The following is a 16,953-nucleotide window of genomic DNA, read 5'->3' on the forward strand; positions in this document are numbered from 1 at the left end:
ACGCTCGCGGCCGGCCTCCGTCTCTTCCCTTTGGGGCGTCGGGAGGGAGAAAGAGGGACCCGCCACCGGGAGCCGGGCAGGAGCTTCGGAGAAGGGAGCGGACCCCCGGCCCCATCACCGGCAGTTTTCCTCCTGGTCTCTACTGGTTTCCTTGCACAGGACCTGGCTGGAGATCCGGGGAAACTTGTGGGAAACCCAGAGCAAGGACCCTTGATTCGGGATAACTGCCCGGGTAAACGGATTCCCGTTTTCCTGTTCTGCCTTGAACACAAACCAAAAGACCTCACCTGCCAAGGTGCTTTACTTACCTAACTGGCCAAAGACAGAGATCGGACCGCTGTTCCAAAGGTGTTATTTTCAGGAGGCAGCTGGACATTGTTTTTCCCTTTTGAAGACGTTTCGCTTCTCATCCAAGAAACTTCTTCAGCTCTGACAGGATAGTATAGTTTTGTTCCCACTGTCCTGTCAGAGCTGAAGAAGCTTCTTGGATGAGAAGCGAAAGGTCTTCAAAAGGAAAAACTGAAAGTCCAGCTGCCTCCTGAAAAAAACACCTTCGGGACCACCATAACGTGGAGGACGGAGAATCTCCAGACGATCTGGAGAGCTCTCTCTGGTGCATCATGCCCTGCGGCAAAGTAGAATTTCAGCATCAGAGCTTTTGAGAAAGGAGCAGATTCTGCCCTGATTTTTGGTCTAATCCTGCTGATGGTGGCATGAAACAGGAATACGAACTGGCATTGACAAATACATACCGTCACGAACTCCAAAATGTAGAACCATCCAATATGTAGGACATCCGCTGTTTTCCGCCTATAATGCAAAGGCAGGATTCGGTCCTCCAGTAAGTAGCTGTTTTTGTTTTTTGTTTTACTTAGCATGAAGTGTGAAGCTATTTGTTCTCATTTGTTATGTTGTACAAACCCTTGAGATTTCATCAATAAAGACTGTTTTAAATAAACCAAAACCAGATCCTGCAATGGTTCTTAACCATGGTTTGAGAAGTGAATCATGGCCTGCCCCATAGGTGCTACTAAGTCATGGGTCACATTAGGCCCCAAAGTAACCGCACTGATTTAACACAACTGTGAGCATTCCCCACTTCCGGGCACAAGGCAAATGGACCAACGGGTCACGTGTGTGTGTGTGCGTGTGCCAGAGCATCGCTAGAAGATTCTGAGTTTTCTTAGTGGCAAGTCCATGCCAACATCTGCCTGGTGAGTGAGCCACATCGTATGCAGCTCCTTTTAATGTGATGCTGCGGTTGAAAATGTGCTCCAGCCCGAGGAACTCCAGAGGTCACCCTTCTGCAACCAGCAGCGGAGAAAATGAAAACCCTTAAAACGTATTTTAAAACCACCATCCTGAACTGGGGCAGAAGAAAACAATGGAAACTTCTTTCATGGAAGGACTAAAATGGCCCCTAAAATTTTTAGGCACTTGTAAATTTTTTTAGGGGCATCAGAATTAGTGTGTGTCTTGTAACCTCCAATGTAAAAAAAAACCCTGAAACGCAGCCAGGGATGAACTGGGAAGTCATGGGAAGAGGGGACTCATTGGAAAAGATGTTGGGAAAGATTCAGGACTAAAAGGAGAAGGGGGAGATGGCAGGGATGCAATAATCATGAATTTGGGCAAACTGGGAGATACTGGAGGAGGGGGAGGGGGTTGGCAGGCTGTTGGTCTATGGGGCTCTGAAGAGGCAGGCACAATTTAGGAACTAACAACAACTGTGATGAACACAAGGGCTCCTCAGTCTGCTAGGGGGGTTTCTCAGAGGAACTGCCCGATGCCAACTGCCTTTGCCAGAAGCCAACAGCGTTTTCCCAACGGGGCCAATCATTGCTCATGCCCACCCCCCCTTCCCCAAAGAGGCCAGAATTCTTCCCTGAAATCATTGCTCTGGGATGAGGATGGGGAAACTGAGGCAGGGAGGACAGCCGGTGATTGCTTTAAGTATACGGTGGAGCCAGCTCACAGCTGCCTTGGCAGCCTCTTTGGAGAAACAGCATTTTATTTTTAAAGTACATCCGCTTTGTGCACCTCGAAGGGTCCGCGTTACAATCATGTTCTGTTTTGTTTTTTGTCACTGGCACAAAATACAAAGACGATGGGTCGGGTGCGAAAGGCAACGCAACTCAGCTGATGGAGGAAAGAATGAGCGAGACACAAGCTTGTGTGGGGAACTTGTGTGTTGCCGGCTGGATGGAAGCAGCTTTTCCTTGGATCAGCCTTTAGCCAAAGGACGCCAGCGGACAACGGTTGCCCTCAAATCCTGAACTTTCCTTGACGTGGTTGCATTGCATTTCTTCCCCCCCCACCCAGACCCAAATAGACCCTTTCCTTTTAACTCTGCAAGAGGCAACTAAAGCAACTCCGAGCAGCAGCTTCGCAGAAGAGCATCGATGCTCCTTTCAAGGATACCAAGACCATCCGAAGGTGCTCCTTGTGCCTCTTTCCCAGCACCCACCACCCCTGGAGCAGCAACCCCGTTATCCCCCCTCCCCAAAAAATCTCAATTACATTCCATTACAATATAAAACTTAAATTACTTGTTTTTTTAAAAAATATTACTAATATAGATTTCCCATCTTAAAATGCCTTATACATTTACAGTACTTATAACTATTTCATGAGTGGATGAGGTTTTTTTTTTAAAAGGGGTGGGTGGGTGGGTGGGAGAGAAAGAGGGGGGGAGGGAGGGGGAGAGAGAGAGAGAGAAATGTGTTTTTCTTAAGGGAGGGGCAAGGAGGAGGAGATGCATAGTGCAAATTTAAAAAAAGGGAAAGCAGAAACTTCCTTTGACTTCCCAAATGTAAATGAAGAACATGAGTTTCCCATGCTGTACATGCAATAAGTTATAGCAAGCGATTATGACGAAAGAGAGAGAGAGACAGAAAGAGAGAGAGAGAGAGAGAGAGTGAGAGAGTGAGTGAGTGCGGGAATCACTCCACAATCCGAAGCTGGTCTTTGGGCCGAAAGGCAGAGAGGGAGGGGCTGGAGCTCAGCTTCACGGTCTCGCTGCTGTTGGGTGAAACCGGGATCACGCCTTGTATTTCTGTTTCCCGGTCTCGCTGATCACGCAGATGTGCTGAAAGACAAGGAGGAAAAGGCTTCCGAATTCATAATAGCAATAGCGCTTACTTATATACCGCTTCATGGTGATTTACAGCTAGCCAGCCTGCCTGCCTCCCTTCCTTTCCTTCGCATTTAGCAATAGCACTTAAGACATATATATATATACATATATATATATACTCATATATACATTTTCTTCCCTTATCATAGGCCCTTTATGTGTAATTTCTCCTCAGCCGCGTATTTTCCTACGTAAACCAAGGTTTTCAAAATGCTGCTCAGTGAAATCACAATTCACTAGTTCTAGCCTTTTCCAGACAGCAAATAAGCAGTTTGCTGCCCTTTGGGAGACTAATATAGATCTATTTCGGATTAATTAGTCCTCATCAGTTAGCCATACCTTCATCACATGTTTCCTCCCCATAGAGGTCAAGTAGTTTGAAAATCTTGGTTTACGTAGGAAAATACCCGGCTGAGGAGAAATACACATAAAGGGCCTACGATAAGAGAAGAAAACATGTACTTGACCTCTACGGGGAGGAAACGTGTGATGAGGGTGTGGCTAACTGATTCTGACAGTTTCTTTGCCAAGAAGCCACCTCAGGTTTTACACACTTTTGTCAGTTTGCTCGGTACCAAACTGTGTGGGAAGCCAGAATCAAAATGGGAATCAGACTGGAGAAGGCGGCTTGAGGGGCCCTGGGAGTCGCCATAAGACTCTGGACGTTCCTACTCTTGTTGCTCAAGAAAAAATTCTGTTCCTGCTGTTTCCATTCATTCATTCATTCATTCATTCATTGACTTTATATTGCCACCTATTCGCCAATGGCGACTCAAGGCAGCTTTTGACCCTTTCCTGTTGCTAAAAGAAGCAGAATAAAGGCAAGGGTGAAGATGTTGCTGTTTTTAAAAACAAGATAATCTGTGTTAATCACTTACATTCAAATCTCTGAAGTATTCGTTATAATCTAGAGCATATCCAACCACAAACTTGTCCGGCACTTCAAAACCAACAACTGAAAAGAACCACAATAAAGCAGAAGGTTAAACTTAGGCAGGGGTTTGGGACAACCGTGTTAATAATATTAATTATGATGCCACTTTGCGTTAACTGGAGCGGTTGGTTAAGAGTGCTGTGGCAAAATGGCACGGGCCTTTTTAAAATAAAACCAGGTTTGTTATCATAAGGCAGTAAGTTAAACAGGTGCCTTTTCCTAGCGTCACTCGAAGTTCCATCGTGAGTAAAAAGAAGAGAGGAGGAAGTTGGAAGGGCTCCCCAAAATTAGAACGAATGCACACACTGTGACCCCAATGTTGTTAAACTGAAATCCTAAACGTAGTCATTACGGAGTAAATCTCTTTTAAGCAAAAGGGGACTGAGCACCGGCTTACACTGTTAGCTGCTTTGGCTTAGTTTTGCCTACACACCCACAGTCAACAGCTGGGTTTTTCAAGCCACAGAAAAGCTGTTCTTGTAAGCCAGCTCTGGAGCTTCTCCTCCTTAACCAGTTTCAGCCCATTGATTTCTGGTTTCAACGACCTTCCCTTCATACCTCTAAGATCACACTCCAGATTACACTATGCTTACACAAGAGTCACTTACAATCGGGCCGGTATCCTACACTTCGGGGTGTTCTTTTCACCAACAAGCTGTCAAAAAAAAAAAAAAAAGCCAAACCAAAGTCAGTTCATATAGGAGCAAAAATTATAGGCAATCGGTACATTCCACACCGGGTTTGTTTGGCAACCTGTGGGCTTCAGCTGCCAGAATTCCCCAGCCACCTGGGAGTTGGAAGTCCACAAGTCTTAACATTGCCAAGGTTGGACACCTCTGAGCTCTGGTTTACGTTCTGTCCTTCCTCACAGGTGCAGCCAAAAAAATAAACAGCCAATCGAGAGAGCCAGCAGGAGCCTTCTGATGAAATTCTCCCGAGTTTTAGGTATACACCAAGGCTGTTTCTTGGCTCGGGTCTCAGCAGAGGAGCCGAGGAAGAACCGAAGGGCCACTGCTGCCTCCTTAAGCAGGGCAGGACGAGAAAGGGGAAACACTGCCCCACTTCCTCCCCACATCAGCCTCTGCCTTGCTGAGAATTTGAGTGGCAGGAAAGAGCGAGTGGCCCACACACGCTGCCTGATGCATTTATTTTCCACAAGCCTCATAAGTAAGAGTGCAGGTGTGTGTGTGTGTGTTTGTGTGTGTGTGTGTGTGTGTGTGTGTGTGTGTGTGTGTGGGTGGGTGGGTTATCTACTGTACAGAAGCCGATTCAGTGGCTGCTTGTCTGCTATCAGTGCTGCATGCTTGGTCAAGGTCAGAGCCCGACCGACACTTGGAGCAGCTTGTTATGGGCAACCGAAACCGGCAGTGAGCAGCTTTATCAACCGTGCCGTTTCTGGTTCGGATCAGCAGTTACACTTTTCTTGTGAAGTGGCAGTGGATCAAACGTCCTTAAAACAGCTGAGCAGCTCTGCTGGCTCAAAGGAGAAAGCCGTAAGAAGCCAAAAAAATCAGTTCCTGGTAAGACAGCCAGATTGGGAAATGAACTTTCTTCGTGCATGGCCTCCTGCCCTGACCCATGCAGGTCCTGAACAAGGTTTCCTCCAATCTCCCTTCATGTGGGGAGGGGGGGGGAAGCAGGTGGAATTCTTAGGGACACCTTAGCCCCTCTCATGATTCTGGGCCGTTCTCAAAATCACAGGCCCCGAGGAATGGTCAGAGAAGTTAGGGGTTCTCCGACTGTAGAGAAGGAAGCCCTTCCAAAGGGACTTAGGTTCATCAGCCCGCAAGACAAGCTACTTTACAAGTCCATGACAGCAAAGCCAACAAAGATGAAGAAAGGGTCTGGATACAGTACATAAAACAAGTTATAATTTACCGCAGTTTCTGGAGAGAGAATGTGGAGGCCGCAGTGATCGTAAATGTAAAATATAGGTCTTTTGAGAGCTGCGTGTGAAGGACACTGATAGTCCCTCCCCCAACCCCAAATCTTCTCTTTAATTAAACTGTGGCTCACTAAAACACGCCAACGAGTCCACGTTGCTAGGCTCAGATTTTTCGTAAGGAAAACGACTGAGGTCCACTGAGCAAAAAGTTATGGGTATGTGAGCTGAAAGTGGGATCACTTCAGGCTGCTTGTTCTGTCCTGCCTGGGGCGGGCTTTCAAAAGTGACACGGGGGCAGTGAAGGGTAACCTCTGACCTTGCTACTTTGACCATCTTTGGGTTGTACTGCTGGAGGAGGGACAGGAGGGTCTGCATGGTCTTCCCAGTGTCGATGATATCCTGAGGAGTAAGCAAACAGAGGGATCGATCACACACCAACTTATTTTGGAGGAAAATTACAGCAAAGTATATCTCGTTTGGATGAGTGATTGGCCAGATTAAAATTAATGCTGCATTGGGGCACATTATGCCTAGAAAAAATAAATAAATAAAAGTGAATATATCTATAAAGGAGATAGCTTCGGGGCTTAACATACATTACTAAAACTTGATCAAGTGTCTTTATAGGGCCTTTTACAAAGGCAGGTAAACTTTGACGTGAATTATTAATGGGCATTTGGTCACAAAGAGAGTTAATAAATCTTGTTTCAACAAGAACGTTTCAACGGTTTTCGTCATCCCCGTTTAGGAAGGACGGGAAGAAATGGATAGGTTCGAAGTTGCCTTGAAATTTGCAACTGGAAGAAGATTCTAAACCACACATCTTACTCAGACCTTGCGAGGAATCAGCGAAACGCAAGGCAACGGCCCCCAAAACATACATAAAGGTAGTAACTGCCATCTGAAGTACTTACTTCTACAATCAAGACATTCTGAAAAAGAAAAGACAGAACGTTATCAGTAATTTTAGTTCAGTTTTTAACCCCCAACTTCTATTTTTTTTCATTTTTTAAAATTAATTAACTACCACATAATTATAGGTAAATGCCCCATCTATAAAGCAGGCCAGGAGAAAATGGGTACAAATTGTATCTGGTGTTTAAAATATACGAATTATTAAGAGCTCATTAGTACATTCTTTGGGCCTTTAAACAATTAAGTTCAAACATAAATGTCTAACCACAAAGCAGCAAGAATTAAAACTAGGAAAGACACTGAATTAAATGCCTTAGGAAGCACATCCTAAATGCTTTTAGTTAGCTAACATTTTTGAAGTGGTTTAAGTACTTTCGCATGGCCAAAACTAACAAATGTTTTTCAACATACATCTAGACTAGAGAACAACTTTTTAAATCAGGAACTCTAGGGCTGAACTTAGAAAAGGGATCACTTGAGACATCTGGAAGCCTTTGGGAAAATCCGCTCGAAGTAATGTCTGTTTCTTTTTGATCCCAGGATCTGGTGTTCCAAGCAACAGTGATGTGGGCCAACATAAGTACCCCTTGTTTTAAAGAGTGCATGGATTTAATTTTTCTGGCTTCATCTCCTCCCTTTCCTAAAGGGACAAGAGCACCATTTCTTGTTTATAAAAATGTCTACCCTGCTCCCCTTGCCAGAGACACCTGGCAATCATCGCAATTGCAGAATTTGCTGGGTCAGAAGGAACCCGCACGATTAGCTAGCAAAGCTTTCTGACAAAGCCAGGACTGCAAGGGAAACTTGGCAATGTTTTCCACGGAGGTTTTTTTTTTTTTTAATGAAATGCTTTCACACCTTTAATTGCATTTCATTTTAAGTACATTTTGCTGATGAACGAGGCACGTGGCATTGTGTATCCCTGTTTTCCAGAAGCCTCCGTATCCATGTCTTCTTTTGGGACGTACCTTCCCAGTCAAGGTTGATAAGTCATCCCCGCCAATTACTTTTATATCGCCAGTTGACTGGTCATTCTACGTTTCGTCAGGAAAAAGAAAAGAAGAAAAAGTAAAGCTGTTATTAATACTACAGAAAACTCCAGGAAAGGGGAAAAACAAAAAATTGAAACTTTTTAAACATTAGCACGCCTGTGGCTTCATCCCCCATAGCAAAAGGAAAAGTCGTGTTTTCTTAGCTGTGATGCATCCTGCAAACAAGATTTTTTTTCCTTGCCTAATCCTGCAGGGCCTAATACATACATACATATATGTATGTATGTATTACACACCCCCAGCCAATCGGAGCACGGCCAACCCCACATCCAATCAGAGCACAGCCAAGCCCCCAACCAATCAGAACACACCTCCACCCAATCAGAACACAACCAAGCTCCCACCCAATCAGTTCACACCCCCACTGGCAGTTATAAGGAAGAAACAGCTATGATCAAACATTGCTCCTAGAAGCACGAAGCCGAGAACACTAGCCTGAAAATGATGAATGAGACTTCGTCGAAACGTCTCCAAGACACTTCCAATTTTACGCGGGAGAAAACCCAAATAACCAAAGACCTACATACAAACACCCGCGAAAACCTCAGAAAACACACACACACATATATATATTCCAAAGTAAGTCCCACTCATTTAGATGGGGTTTATGCCCTGGGAAATGTGCATGTACTGCTCACAGAGAGGCAGTTTTTCTCCCTCTGTTGAGATTGTTTCTCACCCTTAACCTGAGATGTTCCCCCTGGTTTGCTTTGAAGCAAAAAAAAAAAAAAAAACCCCAATCACTGTTCATCCATGATTGGACTGCATGTTCACAGTAAGATTTGAAGGAGGCTGAAGGAGCATAAATTATTTTCAAATTACTGCCTGTTTTTTTTCTCCGGTTTCAGGGGAGGGGGGAGGTTTGCCACCAAGGAAAGACCTGAATATCCTAGGTGTAACATTGTAGGCCTCGAATTCTAGCTGACCATAAGCTACGAATACAAAAAGCCTGTCTCCCAACAGACCGACTTACACAGTAGCTCTTCAGGCGGATGAAGTCGACGGTCATCGGAATGGACTTGTCGCTGTTCCGATTCAGGGCTTTAATATAATCCAGTAAATCGGCAAAAAATTTGTAGCCTCCCTTCAGCACACAGAGAGCAACGATGTGGTGGCCCCCCATGGCTTTCATAATTTCCCGGGCTAACCTCTCCGTCCTAAGGAAGAAAATAAAGAAATGAGATTTACTACAAGTACTCCTCCGCTTAGGACCACAATCGAACCCAAAATTTCTGTTGCTAGCCGAAACAGTCGTGACCAAGTGAGCTTTGCCCCGTTTTACAACTTTTCTTGTATCGCTGCAGTTCAGTTAGCAACACGGTTGTTAAGTGAATCTGACTTCCCCATTGACTTTGCCTGTCGGAAGGTCGCTGCGACCATCATAAATGTTGAGTCAGTTGCCAAGTGCCTGGATTTTGATGACGTGACCCTGGGGATGTTGCAACGGTCGTAAGTGTGAAAAACAGTCGTCACTTTTTTTCAGTGTTGCTGTAACTTCGAACGGTCACTAAATGAACTGTTTTAAGTCCAGGACTACCTGTACAGAGACACTGGGTGTTTGCACGCAGGTTATCCAGTGGCTTCAACCCAGTTTTAGGAAGCAAAAGGTGGGAAGACAAAACAAACACGGCTTCCATCTGACAGTGAATATGACTATTGAGCAACGGTTGGTCGATGACATGCCTGCTTTTTCTCACTTGCCAAGGTTAATCTAATCGTGGTGCTGCCAAACAGCCTTAGTTCTTCTAGGGAGCTCGTGCCAAAGCAAATCTCAGCCTCCAGATAGCGACAGCACGACCTACAAAAGGGGATCGGGCAGCGAGATTTTTGGAAAGGAAACAGAAAGGAATTCACAAAGCAAAATAGTGAAACGTTTTCAAACTGGAGAGCCATGCTTTTTTCAAGGTATGGCAGAAAAGGAGACCACTATACAGTAAAGCCTGCTATGCATGTTACATTATACACCTGCTTCATTTACATCCTGCATCAGGGGTGCGTGGGTGTCCAACCTTGGTCACTTGTGGACTTCAACTCCCAGAATTCCCCACCCAGAGAAGCGTGGCTGGCTGGGGAATTCTCGGACTTGAAGTCTACAAGTCTTAATAAAGTGGTCCAAGATTGGACACCTTCGATTTACATTTTTATATATTTTTATTTTTATATCTATCTATCTATCTATCTATCTATCTATCTATCTATCTATCTATCTATCTATCTATCCATCCATCCATCCATCCATCCATCCATCCATCTACCCTGTTTCCCCTAAAATAAGACATCCTCTAATAATAAGCCCAATCGGGCTTTTGAGCGCATGCACTAAAATAAGCCCTTCCCGAAAATATTTAAATGCACGTGCAGTCGGTTCCAGCCATTTCCTCTGGTTAGGGTTAGGGAGACAGAGCTGGAAATCAGGTAAGACGGCAAGAGGAGCCCCGTCTTGTCCCACACGCCCCAAAATAATAAGACATCCCCGAAAATAAGGCCAAGCGCTTATTTCGGGGTTCAAAAAAATATAAGACAGGGTCGAACATTATTTATGAGAAGAAAAAATGACTAGGCAGCTGCAGAAGCTGTATGATATTTGTCCAGATTGCTAGGCATCTGCTTAGTAGGGATAAAACCAAAGATTAATACTGGGGGCATTTTTAAATGTGTAAATGCTTGCCATTTGTGGCGGAGAGGCAGATGAACCTTTTCTCATTATCATGGATCTGGTAAAAATGTTGCAAGTTGCCCCTAGCAAGTCCCGTCTTCGTTCCAGGGGGCGGCGTCCTTCGCGGGTGGGGTCTCCTGCTAATGTTCCTTGACTAAATTTATACACACCATCAGTTGCCGAGGAGTGAACTTGGCAACTTTTCATCGGGGAAGTTCCTTAAAGCAAGCTTGCACAGGTAGTCCTTGACTTACAACGGTTCATTTAGTCACCATTCAAAGTCAGAACGGCACTGTTGAAAAAGTGACTTATGACTGTTTTTCACACTTACGACCATCCCTGTGATCACGTAATCAAAATTTGGACACTTAGCAACCGACTGGTATTTATGACAGTCACGGTGTCCCGTGCGGGAGGGGGGGGTTTCACGCTTAACAACCGTGTCCCTAACTTAATGACTACAAGTGATTCATTTGGCAAGAATGGTCGTAAAATGGGGCAAAACTCACTTAACAGCTGCCTCCGCTTAGCACATTTTGGCCCCCGTTGTGGTTGCAAGGCGAGGAGCACCTGCCGTCGCTTGCAGGGAAGGAAACCTGCATTTCAGAACAGACTCTGGGAGTCAGACCAACCTGTCCATGATGAGTCCGTGAGGAATGTAGACTTTTTCCAAATCATCCGCGTAATGTTTGGGGATGCAGAACAAATCCAGGTCGTAACCTTGTTCGTCATCTCCAATCTAAAAGGGGGGAGGAAAAAAACAGGGCGAAGTCAGAGGTAACGCACAATGCATCTCTGCGGAGACCGGCCACATCAGAAGCCAGGTTTGCTCTGGGTTTTCTCCATATCCTGAAGCCGTGAACCGGTGGGGGTTTCATGCTTGGCATTTGGGGGGGGGGGGGTAGGGGGGGGCAAAAACCTCAGGGTTGTGGCATTTGCCCCTTTTCAGAACCATTTGATTCTTTGAGAGAAAAGGGCAGCAGATTTGCTGCTGCAGGCAGTCTGGACAATTCAGGTTTTCATGTGAAGGACAAGTATCATTTAAGAAAAAAAATAAAATTCCTGCCGGGAAAGAATGCAGGGTATGGTCAGCAGAGCAAGCAGGGGAGGGAGCTAGGCAGGCCACAATTTCTGACTTCATAAAAAGAAGTGTTTATACAAAAGCAGCTTGGCGCACATGGCATTAAAATGCTGGCTGGCAAGGTTCCCTGGACTAAAGTTTAATAACTGTTTTTGACGGTTGCCATTCTCACTGCTGCACCTTTCCTCTATGAAACAATTCAAAAAAGAGCATCCAGATACTTTTTGGTCCTGCCACCCAAATAAGCTTCAAAAGAAGCCATTTCTACTCGTGGCACTGCCAGCCTGTTTTACTTAACCTGGAACTCAACATCCCGCAGAGAAAATGCACCGGGTGGACAATGCTCATCATTACAATATGTGAGGAGCTGCGTTTTCGTTAAAAGCGTATTTCAGAGTGCAGATAACATCTGGTCAACAGAGTCCCCAAGAAAAGCTGCATCCCACAAGAGACAGCATGTTTTACTGAAAGAGATAAGTGAGTTTGCAAAAAGATTCCATCTTTGGGACCCCGGTGCGGTGAATATCTTTTGCAAAGAATCCAGATGCCTGCAAGGGAGGGCTTATTCAGAATCGTTTAGCAAATTTTAATCATTTTTAACATATTCCAAGCCATGATTTAGGGCATCAAAGAGTACCGGACAAAATGCAATTCTAACATATTAAAACCAAAGACGTTTTGGATGCCATTAAAAAAAAAACAACTTTCCCTTTTAAACCGAAGCAAGCAGCGTTCCGCTATCATTACAGCTATATTTCAGTTTATGCAAAGCATGTGCTGGAAGGGCTCCCCGTACCAATAGTGAGGCTTACACACCTGATTTTCTTATCCAATATTGTGCGTGCCGATATGTTACCTGAGCACCAATGTATAACTACAGAAGGAACTCCTTGCAGTCAACATCTCTTGAGAAATGCTCTGCAGATCCAAACAGCCAGCTAGGCTGCAGAAGCAAATCAGTACTTTTAGCACTCTCTGGAAGAAAGAAATGAAGCTAGAGCGCTTCCTCCCAATTCTTTTTAACGAATGCAAGGCAGGCTCAGGCAGATAGGCTAAAAAGCAGGTCTGAACCCAGAAGTGTTTTCGAGGTCAGTTCAAAAAGCAATACAGAAACTGCCATGATTAATAAGCAGTAAAATTCCGATTACTCTGGGGTTTTATGAACTCTTACATCACATCTTCTTTCGTTATTAGCATCTTCCAAGGTCAGTTTGCTGTCTTTTCCACAGCCATGTGCTCTTATCTTCAGTTAAAAAGAAGGAGCATGAAAACAATAAACTAATAAAAACCAGCTTGGAAGTTTACAGAGTTCTACTTGAGGTGCTTTGATAGGAGGGAGATTTTCCCCCCAGGTTCAAAGCTCTAGGTTACTTCTACAGATTTAACCGAAAGGAAGGGAAAATCAGATCTATCACACAGGAACATCATCTTCTCTGTCCTTTCATCTTAAAAGCAGAGAGTCTGGTTACGATAAATGTCTTCTCCTAACCATTAACCTATCTGCTAGGGCACAAAAAAACGCAGGATAAGTTTATAAAACCTCCACTTTATAGCTGATATTTTTCTCTCCTTATCAAATCTGCTGGAGCAGCACCCATACTTCCTGTAAGCACCCCTAAAACCCCCATGTTATACCTGTTATCTTTCTCTCTGTATCAAATCTGTTTGAGCAGCGCCAATACTTCCTGTATCCCCCCCACCCAACCAGTTAAAAAAAAGAATAAAATCAAAACAGAACTTCAGGCAGGAAAAAGAGCCCACTGACAGATGAGGAAGCACCAACGTCCAAGATCTAACTTGATCTCCTGTATTTTCAAAAAAATGGCTGCATTATTTGGGTGGGGGGGGGTTGCGATGACCAAGGGATCCTCCTTTCTGCCTTTTCTTAATTCCTGAAGATTTGGAGCCTTCAGCTTCCCCACACAAGCCCCCCCCCCCCCCGATCTTTTTCGGTGAAGGATGGGAGGGGTTTCAACCAAAGCAGACCCAGATGTTTTCCAAGCCTGGAGCAGGAAGTTACTCATCTCAGCATGTGCCTGATGAAAGGCGGCAGTGGCAGCGGCTGCCCGTGCCTGTTTGCCAGGTAGGATCTGATCCACCCAGGGACACGCGCCAGCCAGCGGCTTTCCAGGACTGTGGGGAAGCGGATCTTGGGAATCTTTTCTGCAGGAATCTCTCTTTATTTTTTTTAAAGCATCGCCCGTTCAGGCTGCCAGGCATGCAAAAAACTTTTTGGATTTGCTCTCAAGGACAGGCGGGGGGCGGGGGGACGACCCTGCTGGGCATCTGGGTGCCACCCACCCACTCACACAACCCTCGTCTGGCTGAGGCCTTTAAAAGGACACACCAACACACACCGACAGAGGGTGGTGGCCATTATAAACACTCCTTCTGGCTCCCCTCCCTCCTAACGGCCTCTCTTTCCCAATGGCTCTCTCCAGGGGTGGGGCAGAGCCCCCCTCGCCCACCTCCGCTGCTGCTTGTTCAGGGTGCAGCTGGCGAAGCTGGAGGGGGGGCATAAGACCCCCCTCCTGGCTGTTTGTGGAGGGGAGGTCTGATAAGGTCCCCTCTGTGCCCTGTCAGCCCTGAAGACCCCCCCTCCGCCCCTTGGCGGGTCTCCTTCTCTCCCCCCCCTTTTTCCCCAAAGGGATGCCCTCCCCCCATTTGGAAGGGTCTGCCAGGGCACAGAGGGCACCTTGCAGGTCTTGGCGCCCCCCTCCCCCAAAGATGGCCTTCTCCTGCTGTCTGCTGACCATCCCTTCCCCCCCACCCAGGCATAGAGGGCAGGGTCCACTCTTTTGGGGGGAGGGGGGGCAAAAGCAGCAATGAATGGAGGCCCCCAGGGTGGATTTGATCTGGAGGCGCTCTGGACATGCCCAGAGACCCCTTCGCCGGGGGCTTTGGCCTCCTCCCTCCCAGCAAAAAGGCCTCCCCAGGGGTGGAAGGTGGGTGGGTCTCTTTCTCTTCTCTTCCCCCTCCCCCACCAACCGAAAGACCCCCCACCACCATTTCCGCGCGCCCTGTTGCCAGGCAACGCAGCCAGGGCACCCCCCCTCCCTCTCTCCCCCCCCCCCACAGGCCCTCACCACGATGCAACTGCCTCCGCCGCCACCCCCGCTGTTTCCGGCCATGGCGGCGGGGAAAGCGGCCGCCGCGCTGCTCCTGCCGCCCCGCAAGCAGCCGCCGGTGAGGAAGGGATGGGGGCGGGGGGGGAAGGCGCAGGCCACGCCCCGCCTGGCCACGCCCCGCCGAACGTGCGCGAGCGGCAGGCAGGCAGGGAGGGAGGGGTCGAGCATGGAGGGGGGGAGGGAAAGAGGGGGAGTGGGGGGGGCTCGCGGGCGCCCCTGGCGGCCAACCCGGTCGGTTGGTCGCGAGGAAGGAGCGGCGGTTCCCGCCAAAGCTGGTTTTACCTCAGATATAAATAAGCCGCTCGGAGTCACCTTAGTGGCGGCGGGGGAAGAATGGGCGGCATAAAAATAAACAGACAAACAAACAATAAATAAATAAATACAAATAAAATGAGAAATGAAACGAAACGAAGACACTGGCTGTATAGGTAGATAGATAGATACCAACCATACGCTAAATAAATAGATAGATGATATAAATACATGATGGAGAGATGATAGGTAGATATTAGATAGATAGATAGATAGATAGATAGATAGATAGATAGATAGATAGATAGATAGATAGATAGAGAATAAAAAATAAGTATTATAAATTATAAAATGAGAAATGAAATGAAACGAAGACACTGGCTGGATAGATAGATGATATAAATACATGATGGAGAGATGATAGATAGGTAGATATTAGAGATAGATAGATAGATAGATAGATAGAAATAATAAAAAATAAGAGTATTATAAATTATAAAATGAGAAATGAAATGAAACGTAGACACTAGTTGTCTAGATGTCTCTGTCCGACCCTTTCCCTAAACCTGGTTCACCTCAGCTAATCGGGGTTTGGGGAAGGCGCCTCACCCCCCCCCAAATGTGGCTTAACAACAACAATAATAATAATGAAATAGAGGCAGCCCCCCTCTTCCCTTTCCATATAGGCCGGTTTGTTTAATTCTGGTTTTGAAGGTTTGACATGCTTTTCATGGTTTTTTTTAAAAGGAGGATTGGGGAAACGTGTCCTTAAAGGATAGGGATTTATTTATTTTTAGTTGTATTCCTTACAAATAACTCAAGGCAGTGGATATCTAAACACACCTTCCTTTTCCTATTTTCCTCACAACCCTGTGAGGTGGGCTGAGAGAGGGAGGACCGGCCTAAGGTCACTTACCTAGCTTTCATGGCTAAGGCAGGACTTGAACTCACAGCCTCCTCCTTTCTAGCTTGGTGCCTTAACCACCAGGCCAACCTGGCTAGCTTTGCTGTCTCTTCCCCTTTGCCAGACTCAGGGTCCCGACTAGGAAACCCTGTCGGAAGATCTCAGAGCTGTTAAGAATTAAAAATCCGTTTCATCTGGATATGAGTTTGTTCCAGCAAGGTAGATTTAGTGGTCTAGGTGAATAGAGGGCTATGAGATTGGTAAAACAGAAGAGTGCAAGCACAAAAAAAACCTTCCAAAGATAGGACTTTTTAAAAAAAATCTTTGTGCTGTTCTTCTGAATGGCGGATGCCTGAAAATACAAAGTGCCATTTTTTTTAATTAACAAAAAAAAAAAAGTGCTAAATTGCCCTTCTTTATGAAAGACATTTGACCTGTTGCTTGTACTGCCTTTTGCTTTATTCTTGCAGAAACCGTTGGTACTGGTTGCGTGTGTGTTGCTATGGTTCTCTTGGCGTGTGCTAATTTGCACCCACTTGGGAGAACACCTGTGGGCTGCAAAACCCATTGATGGGGACTCTGTCCTTTGTTCAGCAGGTAAGACAAGAAGGGCTTGTTAAATAGTATCTGTGTTTCTGGTTCCAATGGTTGCATTGCTAATTCAAGGCCGTTAGTCAACAGGAGGATGAATCCTGCCATCCTTCTAAGTTTAAATTTGCAGAGTTTGCTTGCCCTGAGATTGCTAAATCAATGAATGCAGGATCTAAACAGGCAAACTTCTACCTCTCTTTCCAGCCATACGTGGACGAACATGTGTTATATTTACCCAAAGTTCTCTTCCAGATGCCTCCATTAAATAAAGTGGTGATATCCTTCAAATTACTCATTGATACTTACATCATTGTTACCAGATGTGCTGAATCATTACTCTTTTATTTCCTAATATATTTTGGCAACTATCTGTGTTCTAGGTCTTATCTTCATTGTTATCTGCTGTCTCTTTGTTCTCT

The 16,953-nt window shown here is 45.8% G+C and overlaps 1 protein-coding gene across 1 annotated transcript; it reads right to left on the reverse strand.

The window, feature by feature from the left end:
• Positions 1–1,993: 1,993 nt before the first annotated feature.
• On the reverse strand, positions 1,994–14,855 carry HPRT1 (hypoxanthine phosphoribosyltransferase 1). Its single transcript, XM_070951837.1, has 9 exons — positions 14,746–14,855; positions 11,211–11,317; positions 8,896–9,079; positions 7,839–7,904; positions 6,870–6,887; positions 6,272–6,354; positions 4,679–4,725; positions 4,015–4,091; positions 1,994–3,088 (listed from the first exon to the last, which is right to left on the reverse strand). The coding sequence occupies exons 1-9, from the start codon at positions 14,788–14,790 to the stop codon at positions 3,041–3,043; spliced, it is 675 nt and encodes a 224-aa protein (XP_070807938.1). The 5' UTR covers positions 14,791–14,855; the 3' UTR covers positions 1,994–3,040.
• Positions 14,856–16,953: the final 2,098 nt, after the last annotated feature.

This window comes from Pituophis catenifer, unplaced genomic scaffold, assembly GCF_029215685.1.
Source record: "Pituophis catenifer annectens isolate HBS135680 unplaced genomic scaffold, rPitCat1.0.hap2 SCAF_11, whole genome shotgun sequence".
NCBI lineage: Eukaryota > Metazoa > Chordata > Lepidosauria > Squamata > Colubridae > Pituophis > Pituophis catenifer.